An 18,943-nucleotide genomic window follows, 5' to 3' on the forward strand; every position below is an offset into this window, starting at 1 on the left:
TTCTTGTTCATGTAGTAAAACCTTGGTGTATTATAAAGCTTTTACAAATAGGATGAAAAACTATAATGCAGCTGAGTTATAAGGAATACGAACATGGTCTATGAAGAAGCTTCTCTAACTCTTTTTTTCTTTACTACTTCTGTTTTTCTGCTATCGTTGTGCATACAGGAATTTGGTTCCTTGCATGTGACACTTTGGTGCTTGCACCTTACTTAGTGATAGTTTTTTTGTTAGGGGACAGGATATGCTAGTGTGACCAGTTGTGTTTGTGTGATAATGTGTATGTATAGTGTATAAATCTGTGGGCAGCAGGTGCGAAATGGAAACCAGTATTCATCACACAGACTGAAAAAAGTGCATTGACTAGCTTCTGAATACATTTGCACCCATATCCCAAAGTTAGAGTAAATACCCAAAGCAGTTTACAGCTTGGCACCTCAAGAGATACTGTTTGTCTGAAATCTACATAGGGGATGTGTCATAAATAAAATGTACCTGTGTCTATAGGAAGCAAACAAGAGAACCCGATGTGTTCTCGCTATAGCAGGTGTTCGTTGTGCATTTTATAATTTGTATGGGTTATAGCTGTATGTTGTTCAGCTGTAGGCTCACAGTTGCAAAGACAGTATTGGCTGTTCTGATTTGAGAATAGAGGGGCACAGGTTATGCACCAAGCGTGGCTGCTGGCATTAAACTATGATGGATCACTTTGATTGTGTAATACAGAGAGCTCCATCTGCTTCTTGCAGGATAAAAACTTGCTGAAGTATTGAATGTCTGCTTAATCTCTGATTGAGTGTCCGAGTATGAAATAGTAAATTTGATACAGTATCTGCATGTCTTCACTTAAATTGCTATTGTGTTTTACTCTTAGTAAGTCTAAGGATTTTTAATTTTTATTTCTTTTTGGAATCTTAAGATTCCTTTCACTTCAAGATGCTTGTAAAATCTGCTTGTCTTCTTTCTCTTACCAGGATTTCTTTTTAAGAGATCTTAAGGGACAAGAAGCTGAGCTAAATGGAGCATTTTACGCAGAGATTTGTAATCAACTTGCTTGATCAGCTTAAATGCAAATAGTCAGCACATTGTGTTGAAGTTTCCCATCTGATTTTCTTTCACATCATATAACATGCTCCATTTCCCAAACTGAAGGTACTTGAGCAAATGTGTTGTTGGCTGCGAGATGCCCGAGATCTGGTATATGTTAATTTGCATGATGAGATTGTCCTTAATAAGCAGACAGAGCAACGTTCAAATTTACATTCAAAACTTGGTAGTGAAATTCTTAACGATTCTTGTGGTAATATGATACCAACTAATGCTAAGAATGGAAGGATCACAAACTACTAGTTTTCTGTGAAATGTCATTGAAGTCTGTTGTGGCATTTAAATATTTTAAAAATTGTAAAATCTCATCTTGAGTTTCGGGATGCTTGGAAAGAAGACATCACAGTATGTATGTTCAATATATGAATGACAATATGTAAAAATTTCAGAACTTAAACAGATATAAAAATACTTTGTTGTGTCATTAAATATCAAATAATATCAAACTATTCATATTATAAAATAATAGTATAAAATTAATATTAAAAATTTGGAGCTATTCTGCCTTTTTTGAGGCAAAGAGAGGATGTTATTCTACTGTCATCTTGTTTCTGAAATCTTAATCTTGCTTCATTTAGAATTAGTTTTCAGTTGCCTGATTGTGGGGATATTAATTGTATTCTTCTGGCACTTCATGATCGCTTCCTTTCTTCATTTGTCATAGTGTGGAATCGCTGTACTTCAGGATTTAAACTTTCTGCAGGAATATCCTTATAATAAAAATGCTTGTGGTTACTTCTGTTAGCTACACCCAGTTCTTTAACATGCACAGTAGACAATAATTACATATATGAAGTAGCACACTGCTTTCTAGTAAAATACTGATTCTCTCAGGAAAAGGATCTATTCTGGAAAGGTTTTCTGTGAGAGACACTCAGGAGTCCATCATTGTATCACTGGACAGTTTTACCTATTTGGTATGTGCACTTGTTGCTTTGTTGTGCTACTCTGCTTAGTGGAATTGTGTGTGCTAGTTGTTTGGTTTTGTCTTGTATGCAGTCACTCTAAGTGATCACCCTAAGTGGCCTGAATCATTGCCAGGTGCCTTAAATATTTCTAATTTTAGAAGTATTTGTACTACGGTGTACCTTTACTATGCCTAATAGGGCAGCTTTGTACTTACTCAAGTCAGGAGAGTTAAACTGGAACTATGGTAGTGGTGTGAATGTACTAGCAATGAGGATATGTGGTTTTCATCACTTTTGTATTGCATCATTCTTCCCAGTTTCTGGCATCTCTTTTTGCTCTTAATGACTCCATTTTAAGGAATGTATTTAAATTTCAATATGATTGCTGAGTGAAAATAGCATGTTTACTGTGAATAGAGATACCCCTTGTGAGTAGTGTGAATAGAGATACTAGATCCTTGCCAGAAGTTTAGATATTCCTTAGCTGAAAGTTTTAAATCACATCAGTGATTGGTATGATACACATTTCTCTTTTTGTATCTGGGGTTTTTATGCTTGGTGTTTCATATACAAGGAAAATTAAATTACCCATAAGAGTGCATGCAAGCTTCTTTCTGACTTGGAGAAGGAAGATGCTTCTGTGGTGTAAATAACTTGTGTCATTAAGAATTCTTGTATTTTAAGGTTGCTAATTGTGGGCGATACTGAAAACAATGCTCAGCAATGTTTATTTGTTAATGGGAGCTTTTGTACAACCCATTAATGACAGGAGGGAAAGATGAACTAAAAGGATTTACAGAGTTTAAAAAGGCAGTATGTACAGGTAATGCTTGAGGGCATGGAGAAGTGTTCCTGGGCTACTGTTTGACTTCAGTAGAATGTTGTATAAACCAGGGCATCAAGTCTGCTATGCCAAAAAGAGGTGTGAGTGGAGGGAGCATCAAGAGGAATTGGCCATAGGAAATGAACGTTCTCTTAACCTGTATTTAGATCCCACCATGTAGCAGTGTCCATTTGGTTTGGGTACTCAAAGAAATAAAGGAAACCACAAACAACGATTTTAGAAAGGATGTATTGAAATAAGTATCTCCACTGTTAACGTGTCTGTCATAATGCAGGACATTAGCAATTAGGTAATGAATGTTGTACTCTGCTCTGGAGCTGTGTTCCTCTAGCACTGGATTCAAGCCCATGCATCCATTTCCAGCTGTGGGCGCTGTCAGGTCCTCACTTCATTGTAAGGAAAATTTGACTTGGAAATGCTCACCACCTGTTAGGTGTTTTCTTTAAAATAATCTCAAGTTTGAGAAGGATTTCATTGCTAGGACCCTTTTTAAAGCTTATTTAAGAAACAAAATTTCCTAAACTGGTATGATTTGTAATTATGTATTTAATCCTGCTAAGCAGTTGTGGGGTTTTGTGCAATAGTTACATTAATTTATTTCATGTCATTATTAATATTTTCAATATAGGTCTTTTACAGTCCTACTTTGGTCTAATTTGGGCTGTTTTGTTCATACTTAGGCTTCCTTGTCATTAAGGGATTTCTTCTCCTGCAGTCGTATTGGTGACTAATTTAAAGTAAATTGATGAGTAAATTAAAATACTTGGACAAAATGCCTTTTATTCCATGTGGGTAAATACAGTGCTAGAAATAAATTTGAGAAGTGAAGTGTATAATCAGTGGGATCACTCAGGAGTTTGTGATAGATAATTATAGTATTTGTATAATTTGTCATTTAGTAATTATTTTAATTTATGGAGGGGGAGTGTAATGAGTGCCATAGCACCTATTATTAGTATTTTTCTACTCTTTTATAATCTCTGTGTTGACTGACTGGAAAGACTGATAGTTATACTGAAGTATACTGAATCTTGGTCATTAACTGGATAAGAAGGGAGATGAAATAATCTAGAGCTAATGTAGTCAGCTTTCCATACCTCACTATAGTAATTCTGTACAGAAGGTACTTAGCCATTCATTGGTGAGTTCTGGTAACAAAATGCCTAACTCAGCCTGGACACCAGCACAACCTTATGCTGTCAGTTACAATTTTTTTATTCTTTCCAGCAAGGGGTTGATGATTTCATATGGTAAAAGATAGCACTGTCCACGTGGCATGGGGAAAGGTGAGGAAGCTTCATGTTCTTCTGTTAGCATGTCTGTTCTATATCACTTCTATAAGTGAAATTCCAGACTTATGGAGCTGTGAGTTGGTAGGATTCCTATTTTGCTGAAATAACATCCTATGTGGCTCAAACCTTATACAATACAGACCCACCCATTTAGGGTTGCCTGCAGTATTCAGTAATCTGCTGTATCAGACTCACATCTAGGAGGAGTGCCTGATTTAGTTGTTTATGAACCTCAGCTTTCCTGGCCTGTCCCTTAGTTGCAAGCTGTTAACATCTGATGTGAGCTGCACATGGATTGTATGATGGAAAGTGTGCTTGTATGCTGCCTGTATTGCATGCTGCTAACCCAGTCCCTTAAAAGAAGCCCTGTGGTTAATTCTGGGGGATCTGTGTCATATACAAATCCGCTAGGAAAAAAGTATTTAAGAGCAGGTACTGCACTAAGTAAAACCTGAAATTCAGTTCATTGTTGAAGGTGGTTTCTCTGTGCTGACAGCTAATCAGTTGTTGAACTTCTGTCAAAAACAGTCCAGAGAGGAGTTAAAGCTTCCAAAAGTAACCGTGCTGTCTTAGTGCAGTGTTTCTTGTGTCTGCGTGATCCACTCCCCCAGCTAGTCACTCGTATTGTGATAAATTTTACAGTATGTAATCAAATCTTTTCTGATATGGAAAATGTCTTAAAACATGAAGCACTTGCCTGGAAGTTGTACTAACTAGCTTGTGTACCAAGCTTTTGAGAAAGAGATAATTTGAGAAGAAATATTGTTGCTGTGAGGGACTTGAAATACACAGATCAGAATGGGAAATAGGGGAGTCTTGGTTTCTGTGATTTTCTTGAGGGAGAATGAGCTTCCTTCAAGTCTTAGCATATATATATATATATCTCAATCACAGGTTTGGTCCAGTGATGTTAATGGCAAGATTGACATGTACTGTCTTTAAATGTCAGCCATGAAACCTTCATTTACTTTCTGAGAACACGTAGTAATTTTATGAAAAATAGAAAAATAGAAACACAGTAATTTTTGTGAATTTTATGAAAATTTTAAAATGAAAAATTTAATAGAAAATACTAAAAAGTGACTTTTTAATGTAAAAATGTAATTAACACTGTCAAATATTGAACTGAGGTAAAGTTAGTTCTTTACTGATGGTTTCATTGAAGACCCTTTAGCTCTAGCTATGGACAGAGGGGATGAGCCCTAACGGTGGCTCACTGTTTTCTCCTGGTAGAGTTGATCAAGTGCATCTTCTGTTTATTGCGGGGTATAAACTGGCTGCCACATTTGATGGCCTAACCCCTGCCATGCTTTATTTGATTTCAGGGGTGGTCATGTTGGTTTTTGTATCATACCACTGTATAGATGGTATCACCAGTTTAATTTTCTACTTTGGAAGGAGGCCCAGTTTGGTTTGTTTTTTTGTTTTTTTGTTTTGTTGTTGTTTGTTTGTTTTGTTTGGTTGGTTGGGTTTTTTTGCTACTTGGGTATTGAAAAATTGTGCCTATTAAAGTTGTGTGTATAACTTCAGTTTTCTGTTTCTGCTTTCCTGAAAGACAACTCTTCAACATGGATACAGATTTTACATTATTTAGAGGTGTGGAGAGAATAGATGTAAAGAAGGTGCTTTGCATTAATACGAATTTTTTTCATGGTATGTGAAGTCTTAATTAAGAATGCAAATTTAGGGGAGAGCCCATTTCACTGATATGCAAATAGGGCAGACCTCCTGATTTCTGTTTACTCTCCCAGTTTTTCTGCTGAACTGCTCTGTCCTCTGACTCAATTCTGTGTTGATCACCAGCTCAGGAGAGGTTTGATTACATAGAGATGTTCTGAATAGTTAAGGTGCATCAACTGAATGCAACATCCTGAATTTTGAGTGCACTGCTCTAATTAATATGCTTTAGGTTTGTTAACTGATTACATGTTGGTGTGGCTGAAGGCATAAGTTGCCACCCTAATAAGGGACAGGTGAAGGAAGTGAGGTGTGAAGGCCAGACACGTAATTTTTGTGGGATCTGTGGTCATTGGTGTGTTGGCCAACTTGGGTGTGTCCATGTCACCCTCCCAAGACCTGGAATGTGCTGTATGGCCAGTAAGGAGGAAAGGAAGCAGGAGCAGTGGTAGGAGATGGTGGCATACCTTGAAGGATGAGGCTAAGTAGGAGGACAGAAGTTCTGTTCAGATAATAAAAAGGTATAAACAACTGATGTGAAATGTACCATTAAAAATAGCTGATATTTAAATAAATTTAGTCATTCTGGTGTACTTTTCAATATAACTGTTTTTCTTCTTAAAATCAACTTTTTATTTTTAAATAAGCTTCTTAAAACAATTTATTCAGGCACAATTACAGTATAAATACCCAAGTAAATTATCACAATCATTATTTCATGCTCAGTGTCAGAGGTATACACTTTTTAGTTTGTGGCATATAGTAATATGCTTGAGTGCTTCCATCTCTGGAAGAGAACATTCATTTCCCTTGCATCTGCTGAGCACCAGGAATGCTCATAGGTGATGGCTGTAGACTGGGTGGCTTACAGCTATCTGCTTGTAGGAGTTACCTGATACGAGGTTTGGACAAACTCCTGGAGAGTGAACACTTGTAACACAATCATCTTAGTGTGTGGGTTGCAATGCTATTGTAAACTGTATGTGTCACACTTGGTAATTGCAAAAATACACCCACACCCACCTGTTGATGCTAGAGAATTCTAATGATGAGCATGGAAGGGCAAACTAATTGTTTGACTGGAAGAATGTGGATGGTCTGTTGGAAGAGTGCTGTAAAGGCAGATTATGTTAGGAAGCAAGTCTTCAGAGCTGGTGCTTGATAAAACTATTGAGAGGAAAAGACATCACCTACATAGACAGAAATAGAGTGGGTTGCATTTTCTTTTGATGACAGCTTTAAATCTGAGCTCTGCTCTTGTCTTTTGACATCTCTGCAGTCTCTTGATGAAATATTTGTGAATAGCACAACTATATGTTTACTGTCAAAGGAAGGTAATTTTAATTCTGAGCAATAAATATGTCAACTCCTCTACTAAAATTATACTTAGAAGTGGGTAAACTTTTGAATACAGAGTTTCTTTTATGTTAAACTTTACCCTGCCAGCCTAAACATGTCTACAGCTCAGGGGCCAGCTGCTGCAATCCCTTTGAATCAGAGTTTGGAGCTCATATAACAATACAGCGTAAAAAACCCAACCAAACAAACCAAAACTGAAACAGCAAACAAACAAAAACAAAATAACCCCCCAGAATCCCTAACTGTCATACCTTCCCCCTTTTCTTTTGAGACTGGGGAGGTTAAAGGGGAGTAGAGCTTAAACCTCAGCTGGCTTCTATGCTCATAATGTTCTGGATGGGATGATGTCCAGAATGGGTGATCTCCTGATGGGCTTGTTTCAGCCAGTTCTGACTGCAGTGGAACTTGAGCAAACTGTCAGAGTTTCAGCAGCACTGTTTACATGTGTAGCAGTTTGTGATTTGTTTAATATTGTGCCTTTCATTCTGCTGCTTTCATCCATTAAGCTTTTTCCTTGGAATTTCATGAGGTCAAAGAATACCAACAAGGGCAAACTACTGGAAGTTTCCAGGAGAAAAGTGTGGTGTTTTTTGCTAGACCTTCTTTGCTTTCTCGCTTGCCTACAGAATTTGCAATATGTGTGTACAAGGCTTTGGCTCTGGCTTCCCATTTGTGATTGATGCTTCCTGCTTGGTAGGAATAGTTTTATGCTTTTACATCAGCTGTGAATGGTTATGAGTTATTAACTGACTATAAGACTTCAAGCCAAGCATCTTGTGTTCCCTTTGCAGAGATGCAGCTGAATGGAGCTTAGAGGGCCAGAGATGAAAGAACATGAACACATTTCTGAAGGTTTAAGATGTGTCTGAGAGTGACCTCCTTACCCTAGTGATAAAGAAGAGTTTTTCAACAGGAGCTTAGGATATCTGTACTCCAACTTATTAATATACTAACTGGAATGGTGTTCTGACAACAATTCACCATAGTACTTAACCCTACTACAGAACTGTTATTTTCTCTACTGATAATGAAATTCAATGGAGGAAAATAATGTTTTGATAAGCATGCGTGAGGATCGTTCCTTTCATGTGCGATACAGGTAAGAATGTATTAATTTCAGTGTGGGTGAGTAAGTGCTGTTAGTAATAGAAAACTAAACAAGTTGCAACAAATGATGTGGTATTTCTGTTACTAATGTTATTGAAACTGAAAGCTAAAATAACATTTTTTCCTTTTTTTGACTTTTGAACTGTGAAAATTAACTTTTGTTATATAGTATTAGTATAATTACATGATTCTATAGTATTGGAACTGCTTGGGTTTGCAGAAAAATACATGATTATCTGTATTTTTTTGTATTTCTGGTAGCTTGATATGAAGTATGATTCATGCATCGTAATAAGCTGCTCTCTTCTTCCAGCTTTTGGGTTGCATATGCAATTGTTGGGTTTTGTCTTCTAAAGTTCTCTGTATTTGTCCCATTATTGCTTTTAGGAATGGTGAATTTTTAGGTGCACTGTCACCTAGAGCACTATTTTCCTTGCTTCAGATTAGGAAATTTGATAGAAATGGTTTGATAACTTGAATTACAGAAGTTAAGAGTTGTAAGTCAAGAGGGTATGTATTTTCCATTCTGACAGCTTTAATAATTTTTATTCTGAGATTCCTTTTGGAAACATGGGACAACATGTTAGCATTGCAGACTCCCTCTAATGAACCTGAACAAGAGGCATTGTGTAGTGTGTGGTAGTTGGATAGCTGGTGTTTGGAAGGGTATATGTTACAGCTCATTCAACAGGAAGGTACACTAGAACACTGAAATGGTTCTTTTAAAAAAACAAGAAAAAAAAGCATGATTCTTGGTGTGTGCTCCCTTCACTCAAATTACTGGGGCCACAAATTACTCGGGGTGTGTGGTGTTATTTATCATTTTTTAAAATTTTCTACCTACAGGTATTGTCCCAGGCTTACCTTACTATGGGTCTATTTTTTACTGTCCAAACTGTTTCTTTCTCCCTATTGTAGCTGACCAGTACCACTTCAACAGCTACTGAAATGCTTATGCTGGTGGAAGGAAACTATTTTTTACTCTTCTGTTGTTTAGTGACTGAAAATAAAGTGCTTATTTTAATAAATGTGATCTATAGAGTGAGTATTTGTAGAAGCTGCTTGTCTTGCTTGGCCTGCTAAATTCATACACTTAAAACTTGTGACTGCTTTTATCTTGACTGGAACTAAACCCAGCATTCAGGTGTGTGGTTCTTTGTGTATGTGAGTGGTTCTTTATCAGACTTAGTTTGAGTAGTCAGGGTGTTGCAGTGAAAGTGTAGTTCAGTTGTTTAGGGTGGTCAGTGTGGTGATATGCTTCAGCATTATGCTTAGAAACCAAGAAGAAGGGGAAGGAATCAGGAATTTATTACAGGATGCTGTGGCATTATTCATTTTATGCATCTGAATTAGAGATATATTTTTTGCTTTGTGTCTAGGTATGTCAGGTGTACATGTTTCATGGAAAATTGCATGGCAGCCCTTTTTCCTCTCAATAGCAAAAAAGTACTCTTAAGGGGGAACAGAATAAAGTAAAGAGTAAACAACTAAGTTGTTTTCAGAGATTGTACAAATTGATGAGTCTTCTTGCCTTCTGCTGTTGCCTTATTTCTTATTAGTTTTCTGTTCTTTATTGTAAAATGAGAACAGCTGAAGGAAGGGAGACTCCAAATAGGAGGAAAAAACCAGGGATGCTAGGGTGGAGGCATATGCATAGGGTGTATCTTCTTTTAAGTATAAAAGTTCAAAGGAGAATGTAGAGAAGGTTGGATAAGAACAAGAGGAGGAAAAAAGAAGAAAAGGGAAAGGGAAAAAAAAAAAAAAAAAAGGAGCCAGGCAAGGTAAAAAGCTTAGGGCACAGTTAAGGAAGAGGTAGTTTTACAAATGAGAAATTATTCAGGAGCTGCCAACCTTCCAGAGAACAGGTCCAGACAACTATAAACAGAGTAACAAAATGAAGCCTGGTGTGAATATTTCCACAGTAATAAGTGGAAGAGCATTATCCTGTTTATCAGGAACAGAATTTTTTTAGGAATACACAGATGAATGTGCCTTGTTCCCATCTTTGAGGATTCAGTGTGTCTTTTGTTAAGCCATCGGGTGTTGAATAAGTAAGTAATTCAATTCAGCCTTGGAAACAGACAAAGTAATTTCATATTCTCTTTGTAACTATTTAGTGACTTCCTAAAACATTGATAACCTAGCCCTCTCTAGTCTGCCCACATGCTATTTAAACATTAGTAGTGACAGTTAAAACATTTCTAAGGGGTGATAATTTTTTTGGCTGGAGAACACCTATGTAAATCTTAAAAAAAAATAATTAAAAAAAAAAAAAAAAAAAGGACAAAGAAAGTTGTGTTAATTTTCATAACAGTCCCTTAAGTAATGGAGGGGAAAAAACCAAACAAACTAAACCCAAACCTCTTAATCCACTTTTGGTACTTGATGGATAAGCCTAGCAAAGGTTTCATGGCACTTATATAAGGTGAATAAAATATTTATATGGGGTAGAGACAGCTGTGGAAATAAATATTTATATGGGGTAGAGGCAGCTGTGGAAATAAATATTTCATTTTATCTTTTATTTTTTTTTTTCATAGCTTATTTAGACTTTGAAATTGTAGAAGGTCAGTAAGAGTGGATCCAAATGGAATTACAGCTCTGTTCTACAAATTCTAGCAGCCTGTTAACACCGCTCTCCTAGAGTTGTATTCAAGAGTAGTAGTCCATTTTGGTTTCTTTTTTTCCTTAACAATTACATCTTTTCCATTTTATTTACTTCCTCTAATTCTGCTTGAATTGAAGCAGTGTAATAACAGCTAATTTTTATTAACAGCTAATAATAACAGCTGGGTATAAGCCTGAGCATCATAGCTGTTTATATTCTGTATGAAAAAAACCCATCTTTCATTTTTAGAAGTTATATTATGCCAGGGTTACAAAGTGAAAAGATTGTTTTTCAAGTTCTTAATGGTAATTCTGCCTTGGTGTTTGGCAGTCTATGACACGGTGTGAAATTATGTGAATTCAGTATATCAGGAAAATTACCAGTCCATGGCATTCTCTGGTGTTATCCTTGCACCTATTTAAGCTGTGCCTTTTCCTCATTGATTAGGTTACAGAGGCAAAATAGTTGCAAATCAAACCATGAATTTTTCAGTGCTCTAAATTCACTTACAGAACCAGAGTCCACTATAAAGCATTTTGACTGTTATTATATCACATCCACATTTAGCTGAAAGTTCTGCTCTTTTAAGTCATTCATTACAATCTAAAGAAATTAATGTGATTGTGTAATGGTCTAAATCTTTACACTAAGGAGCACCATAGTTTGTAGCCATCACTTTAATTGGACATGTCAGCTAACTGAGGTGCCCGGAGAGAACCTCTTTGGATAGGATTAAGCTTACTTAATGAATTGTTTTAAGTCTTAAACCTTCAGTTGCTGATGGTGTAATCATTTCTGCCTGTACTTAACTGTACTTAATCATTTCTGCCTTTTTCTGTCTTCCATTCAACACATGCACTGTGTGATAAAAAACAGGTTGTGTGTTCTAGCAAACAGGAATGCTTTATCTTCTCTGAGAAGAGTTTCCAAACTTAGATACAGTGCATGTGTTATGGATATCCAACCTGGGAAGTTGGGCCTGGGAAGAATTTCATGCCAGAGCTATCATTTGCTGTCTGCATCTTTAGCAACTACCAAGCATACAGTGGTTTTGATTGCAAAAGTTAAACATGTCTGTCATCTCTTTGTGCTTAAACTGTGGGACGTCAAAGACCAACAGGTATGGTACTATTTTGTGTTGGTAGCTTATTTTGCTTACTATACAAATCAGTCTACTGCTCTTGAAAGTCAATGGATTCTTCAAAAATACTTCCTTCTTGCTCAGATTTGAGTAGGCTGTTGTATAACACATTTTTCCCTGATTTAGAAAAGAAGTGTAGACATTGCAGGTATGTTAAATACTTCATCACTATGTCTTGTCAAAACCAGCTGTCTTCTGGTACTGTGATTAAAATAACTTGGAACAGCAAACATTTGATTGTTGCTATTACTGATCTGTGCATATGAAGGGAAACAGTTTTAGTAATAGAATACTAAAAAGCTTATTCTTACAACCAGGTAAATATCAAATGATATCATGAGGATATCTTTAATTACATAAAGTTCTGTTTTGGAGTGCAAACCCTTATATTTACTGTTTTTGAAGAAAAACTCAAAACAGCATAGAAATTTTGGCAATATTAGGACACACTTTTTAAACACAGAATGACTCTTCTTTAAGAAGCTCTTTTTCAAGTAGAATGATGGTGTTTCTGTGAGCTTTTAAAAACACATATATCTAGAAAAAGCAAGAGGACTGTATTGCTTCCAGATCAAGAACCTGAAGTCTCCTTCCTTCTCGTTCTCCTCTCCTCTTCCTCCTTCGCATCTTAAAACTGGAAAGTCAGAAATATTTGTATTATAATTGATAACACTTATTGAAATGTTACCTTTTGTACATCTGAATTCATAGGAGAAAAAATACATATGAATGTTTTTTGGAAGCTGCAATTCTTCAGTGTATTCACTGTTCGTTATTCAAAATGCAATCTTCTGCAAATTCTGCTTTAAATTAATTCATGAATGTCACCTTTTTACTTGCAGTATTTTGTACCTGTATAATTACACAATTGTTTGCTCACAGTAGTTAAAAAGTATTCTAGTGTCCTATGGAACATCTGATGGCATCTCAGATAAGTAACTTGAATTGATGTACATTTTGTTGTTAATGCAATCTAAATATTTTTTCTTCACACTAAGAATTTTCATAGTAGTGCCACTATAGGAAATTATGATGAGCCAAGGCGTATTGAATTACTTAAGCAACAGCTTTGGGAAAAATAGTCATGGTCTGTGGTAAACAGGAATATTTGAATTTTAATATTTTTGTTATGTGTGACATTTTGCAGGTAAGTAGGGCATGAATCTAAAAATAGAAGCGCTTACGTTTTTCAAAATCCGTATTTGCTTCAAATAGCTGGATTGTTAGGTTACCTTTTTGAAATTATCTAGATTGTGAAAACCACAATTTTGGCTCCTACAGGTGCTACATGAGAACAAAACAGTGTTTGTCCTCATACAAAGAGACTTAGGAAGTCTCCTGAGACTTAGGAAATAAAAAAAAAAAGTTGAAGAAATTAGTTGTAATGTGTTTGCCCATCACTGTTGAAGTTGCAATTTCTATCTCAGCTTCAATTTCTGTAATATTATAGTGCCAATCTCATTTCTTTTTACCGCGGTGCTGATTCCCTGTCCTAAACAAATAGAGACCTTTTGAGTAAAACAACCTTTTCAGAACTCAAGCTGTTTGGCAAAGTTCTATATTTAGAGCCAACATTTTCCCCTTTCACTTAAATTGTGCAGGATGGAGGCTTCCTGTCTAGAGCTGGCTTTGGAAGGTGAGCGTCTGTGCAAAGCGGGGGACTGCCGAGCTGGTGTCTCTTTCTTTGAAGCAGCTGTTCAGGTTGGAACTGAAGATTTAAAAACACTCAGTGCTATTTACAGTCAGCTAGGCAATGCCTATTTCTACCTGCATGAATATGCAAAGGCCTTGGAATACCATCACCATGATTTAACTCTTGCAAGGTAATCTTGTGTTTTCCTTAACCATGTTCTCCTTTTCATCTCACTTTTGTACCAAGGAGGAGCTCCCTGTCCATTTTCCTTACAAACCCTGCTACTAACACCAGATAATGAGTGAATGGAGTGATTGCAGAGGGCCAGGGGGTCTGGCAGGTGATTTGCTTGCCTTTTAACCTGTCAGCTAATACTCAGTCTAGCCCCATAATCCTAGGACTGACTGAGGCCTCACCAGGTTTGTGGATAATTAAGTGGTTTCTTTGAATTCACCCTTTCTTTACCCTTCACTGTTTCTAAAACTCAGTATTTCTGAGTTTCCAGAGCTGGCTTTCAGTTACTAGAGGCCTTGTTCATGTTTATCTGACAGCTAAAACCTCTGTGCATTTCATATGCTATTTTTGATTCTGACTTCTAATGATTTGGTATAGATCTAATAAAAGACACAGGCACTTAATGTGCTTAACCTCAATTTAGGAACAAATCTATTTGTCCCCTTGCCTTAAACTGCTCAAGTGCTGTTACCTCACAGGAACTTGTTTTGTTACGTTATTCCCCAAGTGTCACAGTCTGAGTGCTTCAGTGCCAGTCTTTTGCCTTAGTCTCATTTAAAACATAGAAACGTCAAATTAACTCTGAGCTTTCTGGGAGACCAGTATGTCTTTTAAATAATACAAGACTATGAAAGTCAAGTAAAATGTAGAAAGAGTTAATCTTCTCTTTCTAATGCTGGGTCTTTCCATATAATCATTAGGAATCTTCTCATTATTCTCTTTGTAGAGAATCTTGTTTATTCTCTAAAAGTGGGCTTTTAAAAAATGTTAAATAGATGATCCATGCCATGAATACTAGCAGTTGCACAAACAGCACCAATAAAATTAACTGTAATAATACTTAGGTGAGTGCAATTTAGATATAAAATGAACTGAATACATATGCATTTACAAGGCTATAGTATCTTTTAATAAACTCTTCTAATTGTCTACCATACATGGATCATCTGCTTGGTTTCAAATTATACACTGTTTATTGAGTGCTTTATTTCTGCAATTTTAGAACAATTGGAGATCTACTGGGGGAAGCTAAAGCCAGTGGGAATCTGGGCAACACCTTAAAGGTACTTGGGAATTTTGAAGAAGCTATTGTTTGTTGTCAAAGACATCTGGATATTTCCAGAGAGCTTAATGATAAGGTAAGTGTTGCTTAGGAATCTGTAAGTAAACTGCTAATACATATTACTGAACCTTGTACTGGTAATGAGTGTACCACCTTTCAGAGGGAAGTAAATACTGAATATTCAATTACTTCTCCTAGACAGTAAGGAACTGTTAGTTGTAAGATGGCCGTTTGCACCTGGAAGACTATAGATCCAGACTAATATTATCCTGTTTGGACTGTTTTTTTCTGTAAATTGAATTTTTAATGATAATTGGCCCCAGGTATTATTACATCTCTTGCACCTCAAAAGGAAGTACTATACTAAACAAGTTGAAGGATGTGACTGGGTGGGAGTTAAGATGGGTGATCAGAACATGTTCAGAATGGGCAGAGCATGTGTTGACAGTGAGTTAGCAAACTTTTTTTCCCCCATCTGTGGACTGTACTAGCACTTGTGACACAAATCTTGAAAGCATTAAAAAAAAAAAAAGAAATACCTTATATTTACTTTTGGTTTAGGTTGGAGAAGCCAGAGCACTATATAACCTGGGAAATGTGTATCACTCCAAGGGGAAAAATGTAGCTAGTGCTGGGACTCATGATCCAGGGGAACTTCCAGATGATGTGAAAAATGCGTTACAAAAAGCTGCAAATTATTACGAGTAAGTAGTAGCTTTAAATGTTGGGGATTGAGAGAATATGTTAATCTAGTTCATTAGAACAGTGTGAGATTTGTGGTGTCATGAACTAACCCATGGCACATTTCTGTTCAGAACAGTGGTACCTGTGTTAATTTTTCCTTTTTAAACCGGAGAGTGCACTTTTTTTGTTATGATCTTTTTAGTGCTCCTCTTAGCTGATCAAGTTCTTCCCCTAGGTTAGAAGCCACTACTCCTCTTCAAACAGACAGATAATAAGAGGACCTCTTTGTTCTTGCAGATAATGTAGCTCTAGAAGCAAGCACACCAGCTTGAGTAAGAATGCAGTTAAGTTCAGTATCTCACAGGAAATGTTTCCTACTCAGCGGAAGATTTGTGGTTGCATAAAGACAGTTAATATAGGCCAAAGTAGAATACCTTTTCCTTTATATAACTGGAAAGATTTAAAAAAAATATTTAAATGACCATGAAATAAACCCTCTTCTTGAAAGCCACTCTTCTTCCCCTTTTTCCTTCTCTCCAAACAGGGAAAACCTGACAATAGTAACAGAGCTGGGTGATAGAGCAGCACAAGGACGTGCCTTTGGGAATCTGGGAAACACACACTATCTGCTGGGCAACTTCAGGAGTGCAGTTTTAGCCCATGAGCAGGTACAGCAGTGTGCATGTAAGGAATGCTGTCCCAGCACCCCTTGCTCGTGGTATGATGAACATGTATTGTGTTGGGTCCTGTTTCAAGCTTATTAATGCAAACTTCAGGTTTGGCTGTTCTTCTAAAGCATTGTTGGCTTAAAGAACATATTTAGATGCACAGTGGAATACCTATAGCATCCATTCCTGTGTGCAAATGAATGTTACAAATGTACCAAACTGAGTATATAATGCAATTGTTTCACATTTTTAAGCGTCTCCTAATTGCAAAGGAATTTGGTGATAGATCAGCAGAAAGAAGAGCATACAGCAATCTTGGAAATGCCTATATATTCCTGGGTGATTTTGAAACTGCTGCTGAATACTACAGGTGAGCTGACTGCTTTAAATGTAATTTATGCCTTTTATTTTTTTTTAACCATTTACTTCTGTGGTGCCTGGTATTCCAGCTTGCTGTAAAGCAGCAGTCTCTTCAACATGTACTTTAAAAAGAGCTGCATTGGTTTAGCAAAAAACATTAAATTTCTGTAGTTGTTTAACTATCCCTATTCTTTAAGGAGGAGGCAGTATTAATATTTTTCATGAAAAAAAAAAATACTTTAAATAGATTCTTCTCAGAAGAAGACCTCTTTCTGTTGGTATGCATTTATTCCCCTGTAATACAGAACCAAGCATTACTGTCTGAGCTCTTAGCAAATTCTGGAATGACCTGAGCCATGTTAATACACCTGAGGCTGGCAGCTTTCTCTGGTATACTCACCAGCTGACAGGTGGTGCACAGCAACAGGATTTTATATATTTAGTCTGGATTTTAAATCCAGACTTTTTTTCTTAATGGTGCAGATCTCTACACCACTAAGCAGTTGCTGCTGTAACTTGAGAAAATACTAACTCAGCAGGGATACAGTACAGGTGTTATTAGCATCTTGTGTGTATTTCAGAGCTTACTGGTTCTTTTTGAAAGAGAGCAAAAGCCTCAATACTGAGCAGATTCTTCTTAGCTCTCAAATTATTCTTATGCAGCAGGGGCAGGGTAGCTTGGTGGTTATAGGCCTGTCTTGCTCATGCTGATGGGAGAATACACAGAATTTATGGTAGTGCTGGTACTAAACTATTTCAAGTGCATACTGTTAGGAAAATTGCTATAAATTATTGATTAAACAATAAATTAAAATTAGAGGATGCTGTTTGAGGGATCAGTCTGCTCTCTAATAAAGTAAATGGAAATAGGCTGCAGTGAAGGGGAGTAGAAGACAGACACATAAAATCTTCTAAGAGTTTGCAAGAGAGTATTTTATTAGCAGCTATTTTGCCAGCCTGGTGTCCTGATTTCTTTAATTTGTACAACTGATTTCTCATTGCAGAAGAAGTACTCTTTAAAAAACTTTACCTTAGAATGATTTTTGAGGTGACTGACCCTTTCTTGCAGGAGGACATTACAGTTGGCTCGACAGCTTAAGGACAGAGCTGTAGAAGCACAGGCCTGCTACAGCCTGGGGAACACCTACACTTTGCTTCAAGACTATGAAAAAGCAATTGATTATCACCTGAAACACCTTGCAATTGCTCAGGAATTAAATGATAAGTAAGAGACATCTAATTCTGTTACCTCAAACTCTCCTCTCATTGTTCTTTATATGACAGCTGAATAAATGTGAATTCTTTACAGTGCTGGGCTCCAGTTTTCATGTGGGGAAAAAAATATTACTCAGGAAGGTATTGGTGCTGATGAATCTGAGATGAAAGAGGAATTGAATGACTGTCTCGACATCTTCTGTCAGCCTCTTCTTTGTAATTAAAGTAAAGCAGATCATGACTGTAATAATTTGGGATAGGTTCACAAGACTACATCTGCTTTTCCACAAATTAAGTATATGGGAAGGGATGGAGAAAGAATAGCAAAATAGTAGCAAGTAATGCTTATGTTATAATAATGATTTCTAAGGCCTTTTTTATAATATTGGGTACAAATAATGATTTCTAAGGGCTTTTTTTATAACATTGGGTACATGTAAATTTTTTTACAACTTTTAAATGTAACTCTTCTAACTCAGTACCCAATATAGATAAATAAGGCACGCAATCTGAGCAAACCAGAGTAAGTTACAAAATGTTCTATGCTTGCAAAAGTGAGTGACAAATGTTTGCTGTGAGCTTAAAAATTGAAAGTTTGATTAGATTTGCAGCTATACCCAGACAACATTCCTTTAAATACAATACCTCACATGTTGGTGTTGGAATGATTTCTAGCAATAGACTCAATTTTTCTTGGCACAGCAATCTTACTGTATCAGTGTTACAAAAACCTGACCCCTAGTGTTCACCAAGCAAAGGTATGAAAATGCGTTTATTTTTTGCAGAATTGGTGAAGGAAGAGCATGCTGGAGTTTGGGGAATGCATATACTGCTCTGGGAAACCATGACCAAGCTATGCATTTTGCAGAAAAGCACTTGGAGATTTCAAGAGAGGTACAGTTTTTGTACTCTGTGTACACTGGCTGTTAGTTTTTGCTCTCACACAGTGGTTCTATGGAGCTGTGTCCATGTGCTGTGATTTTGAATAATGGAATGGATTTTGAATAATTTCTGGATAACTGATTCCAAATTTTTTCAGCCAT

At 36.6% G+C, this 18,943-nt stretch overlaps 1 protein-coding gene across 8 annotated transcripts in view; it reads left to right on the forward strand.

The window, feature by feature from the left end:
• Positions 1–18,943, forward strand: part of GPSM2 (G protein signaling modulator 2) — a 28,285-nt gene that overhangs the window by 2,782 nt on the left and 6,560 nt on the right. For 5 of the 8 annotated variants that reach the window (XM_071751009.1, XM_071751014.1, XM_071751015.1 and 2 more), the window contains exons 2-9: positions 7,979–8,286; positions 13,645–13,866; positions 14,914–15,049; positions 15,535–15,677; positions 16,202–16,325; positions 16,580–16,695; positions 17,755–17,910; positions 18,686–18,794. In XM_071751009.1, coding sequence (XP_071607110.1) covers positions 8,225–8,286; positions 13,645–13,866; positions 14,914–15,049; positions 15,535–15,677; positions 16,202–16,325; positions 16,580–16,695; positions 17,755–17,910; positions 18,686–18,794 — 1,068 coding nt within the window. In that variant the 5' untranslated portion in view covers positions 7,979–8,224. Of the gene's footprint in view, positions 1–7,978; positions 8,287–11,620; positions 12,023–13,644; positions 13,867–14,913; positions 15,050–15,534; positions 15,678–16,201; positions 16,326–16,579; positions 16,696–17,754; positions 17,911–18,685; positions 18,795–18,943 lie in introns of those variants that run through there. The other 3 variants (XM_071751013.1, XM_071751016.1, XM_071751017.1) reach the window with 3 other exon arrangements.

The sequence above is a fragment of the Heliangelus exortis genome, chromosome 8 (assembly GCF_036169615.1).
Source record: "Heliangelus exortis chromosome 8, bHelExo1.hap1, whole genome shotgun sequence".
NCBI classification, from domain to species: Eukaryota; Metazoa; Chordata; class Aves; order Apodiformes; family Trochilidae; genus Heliangelus; species Heliangelus exortis.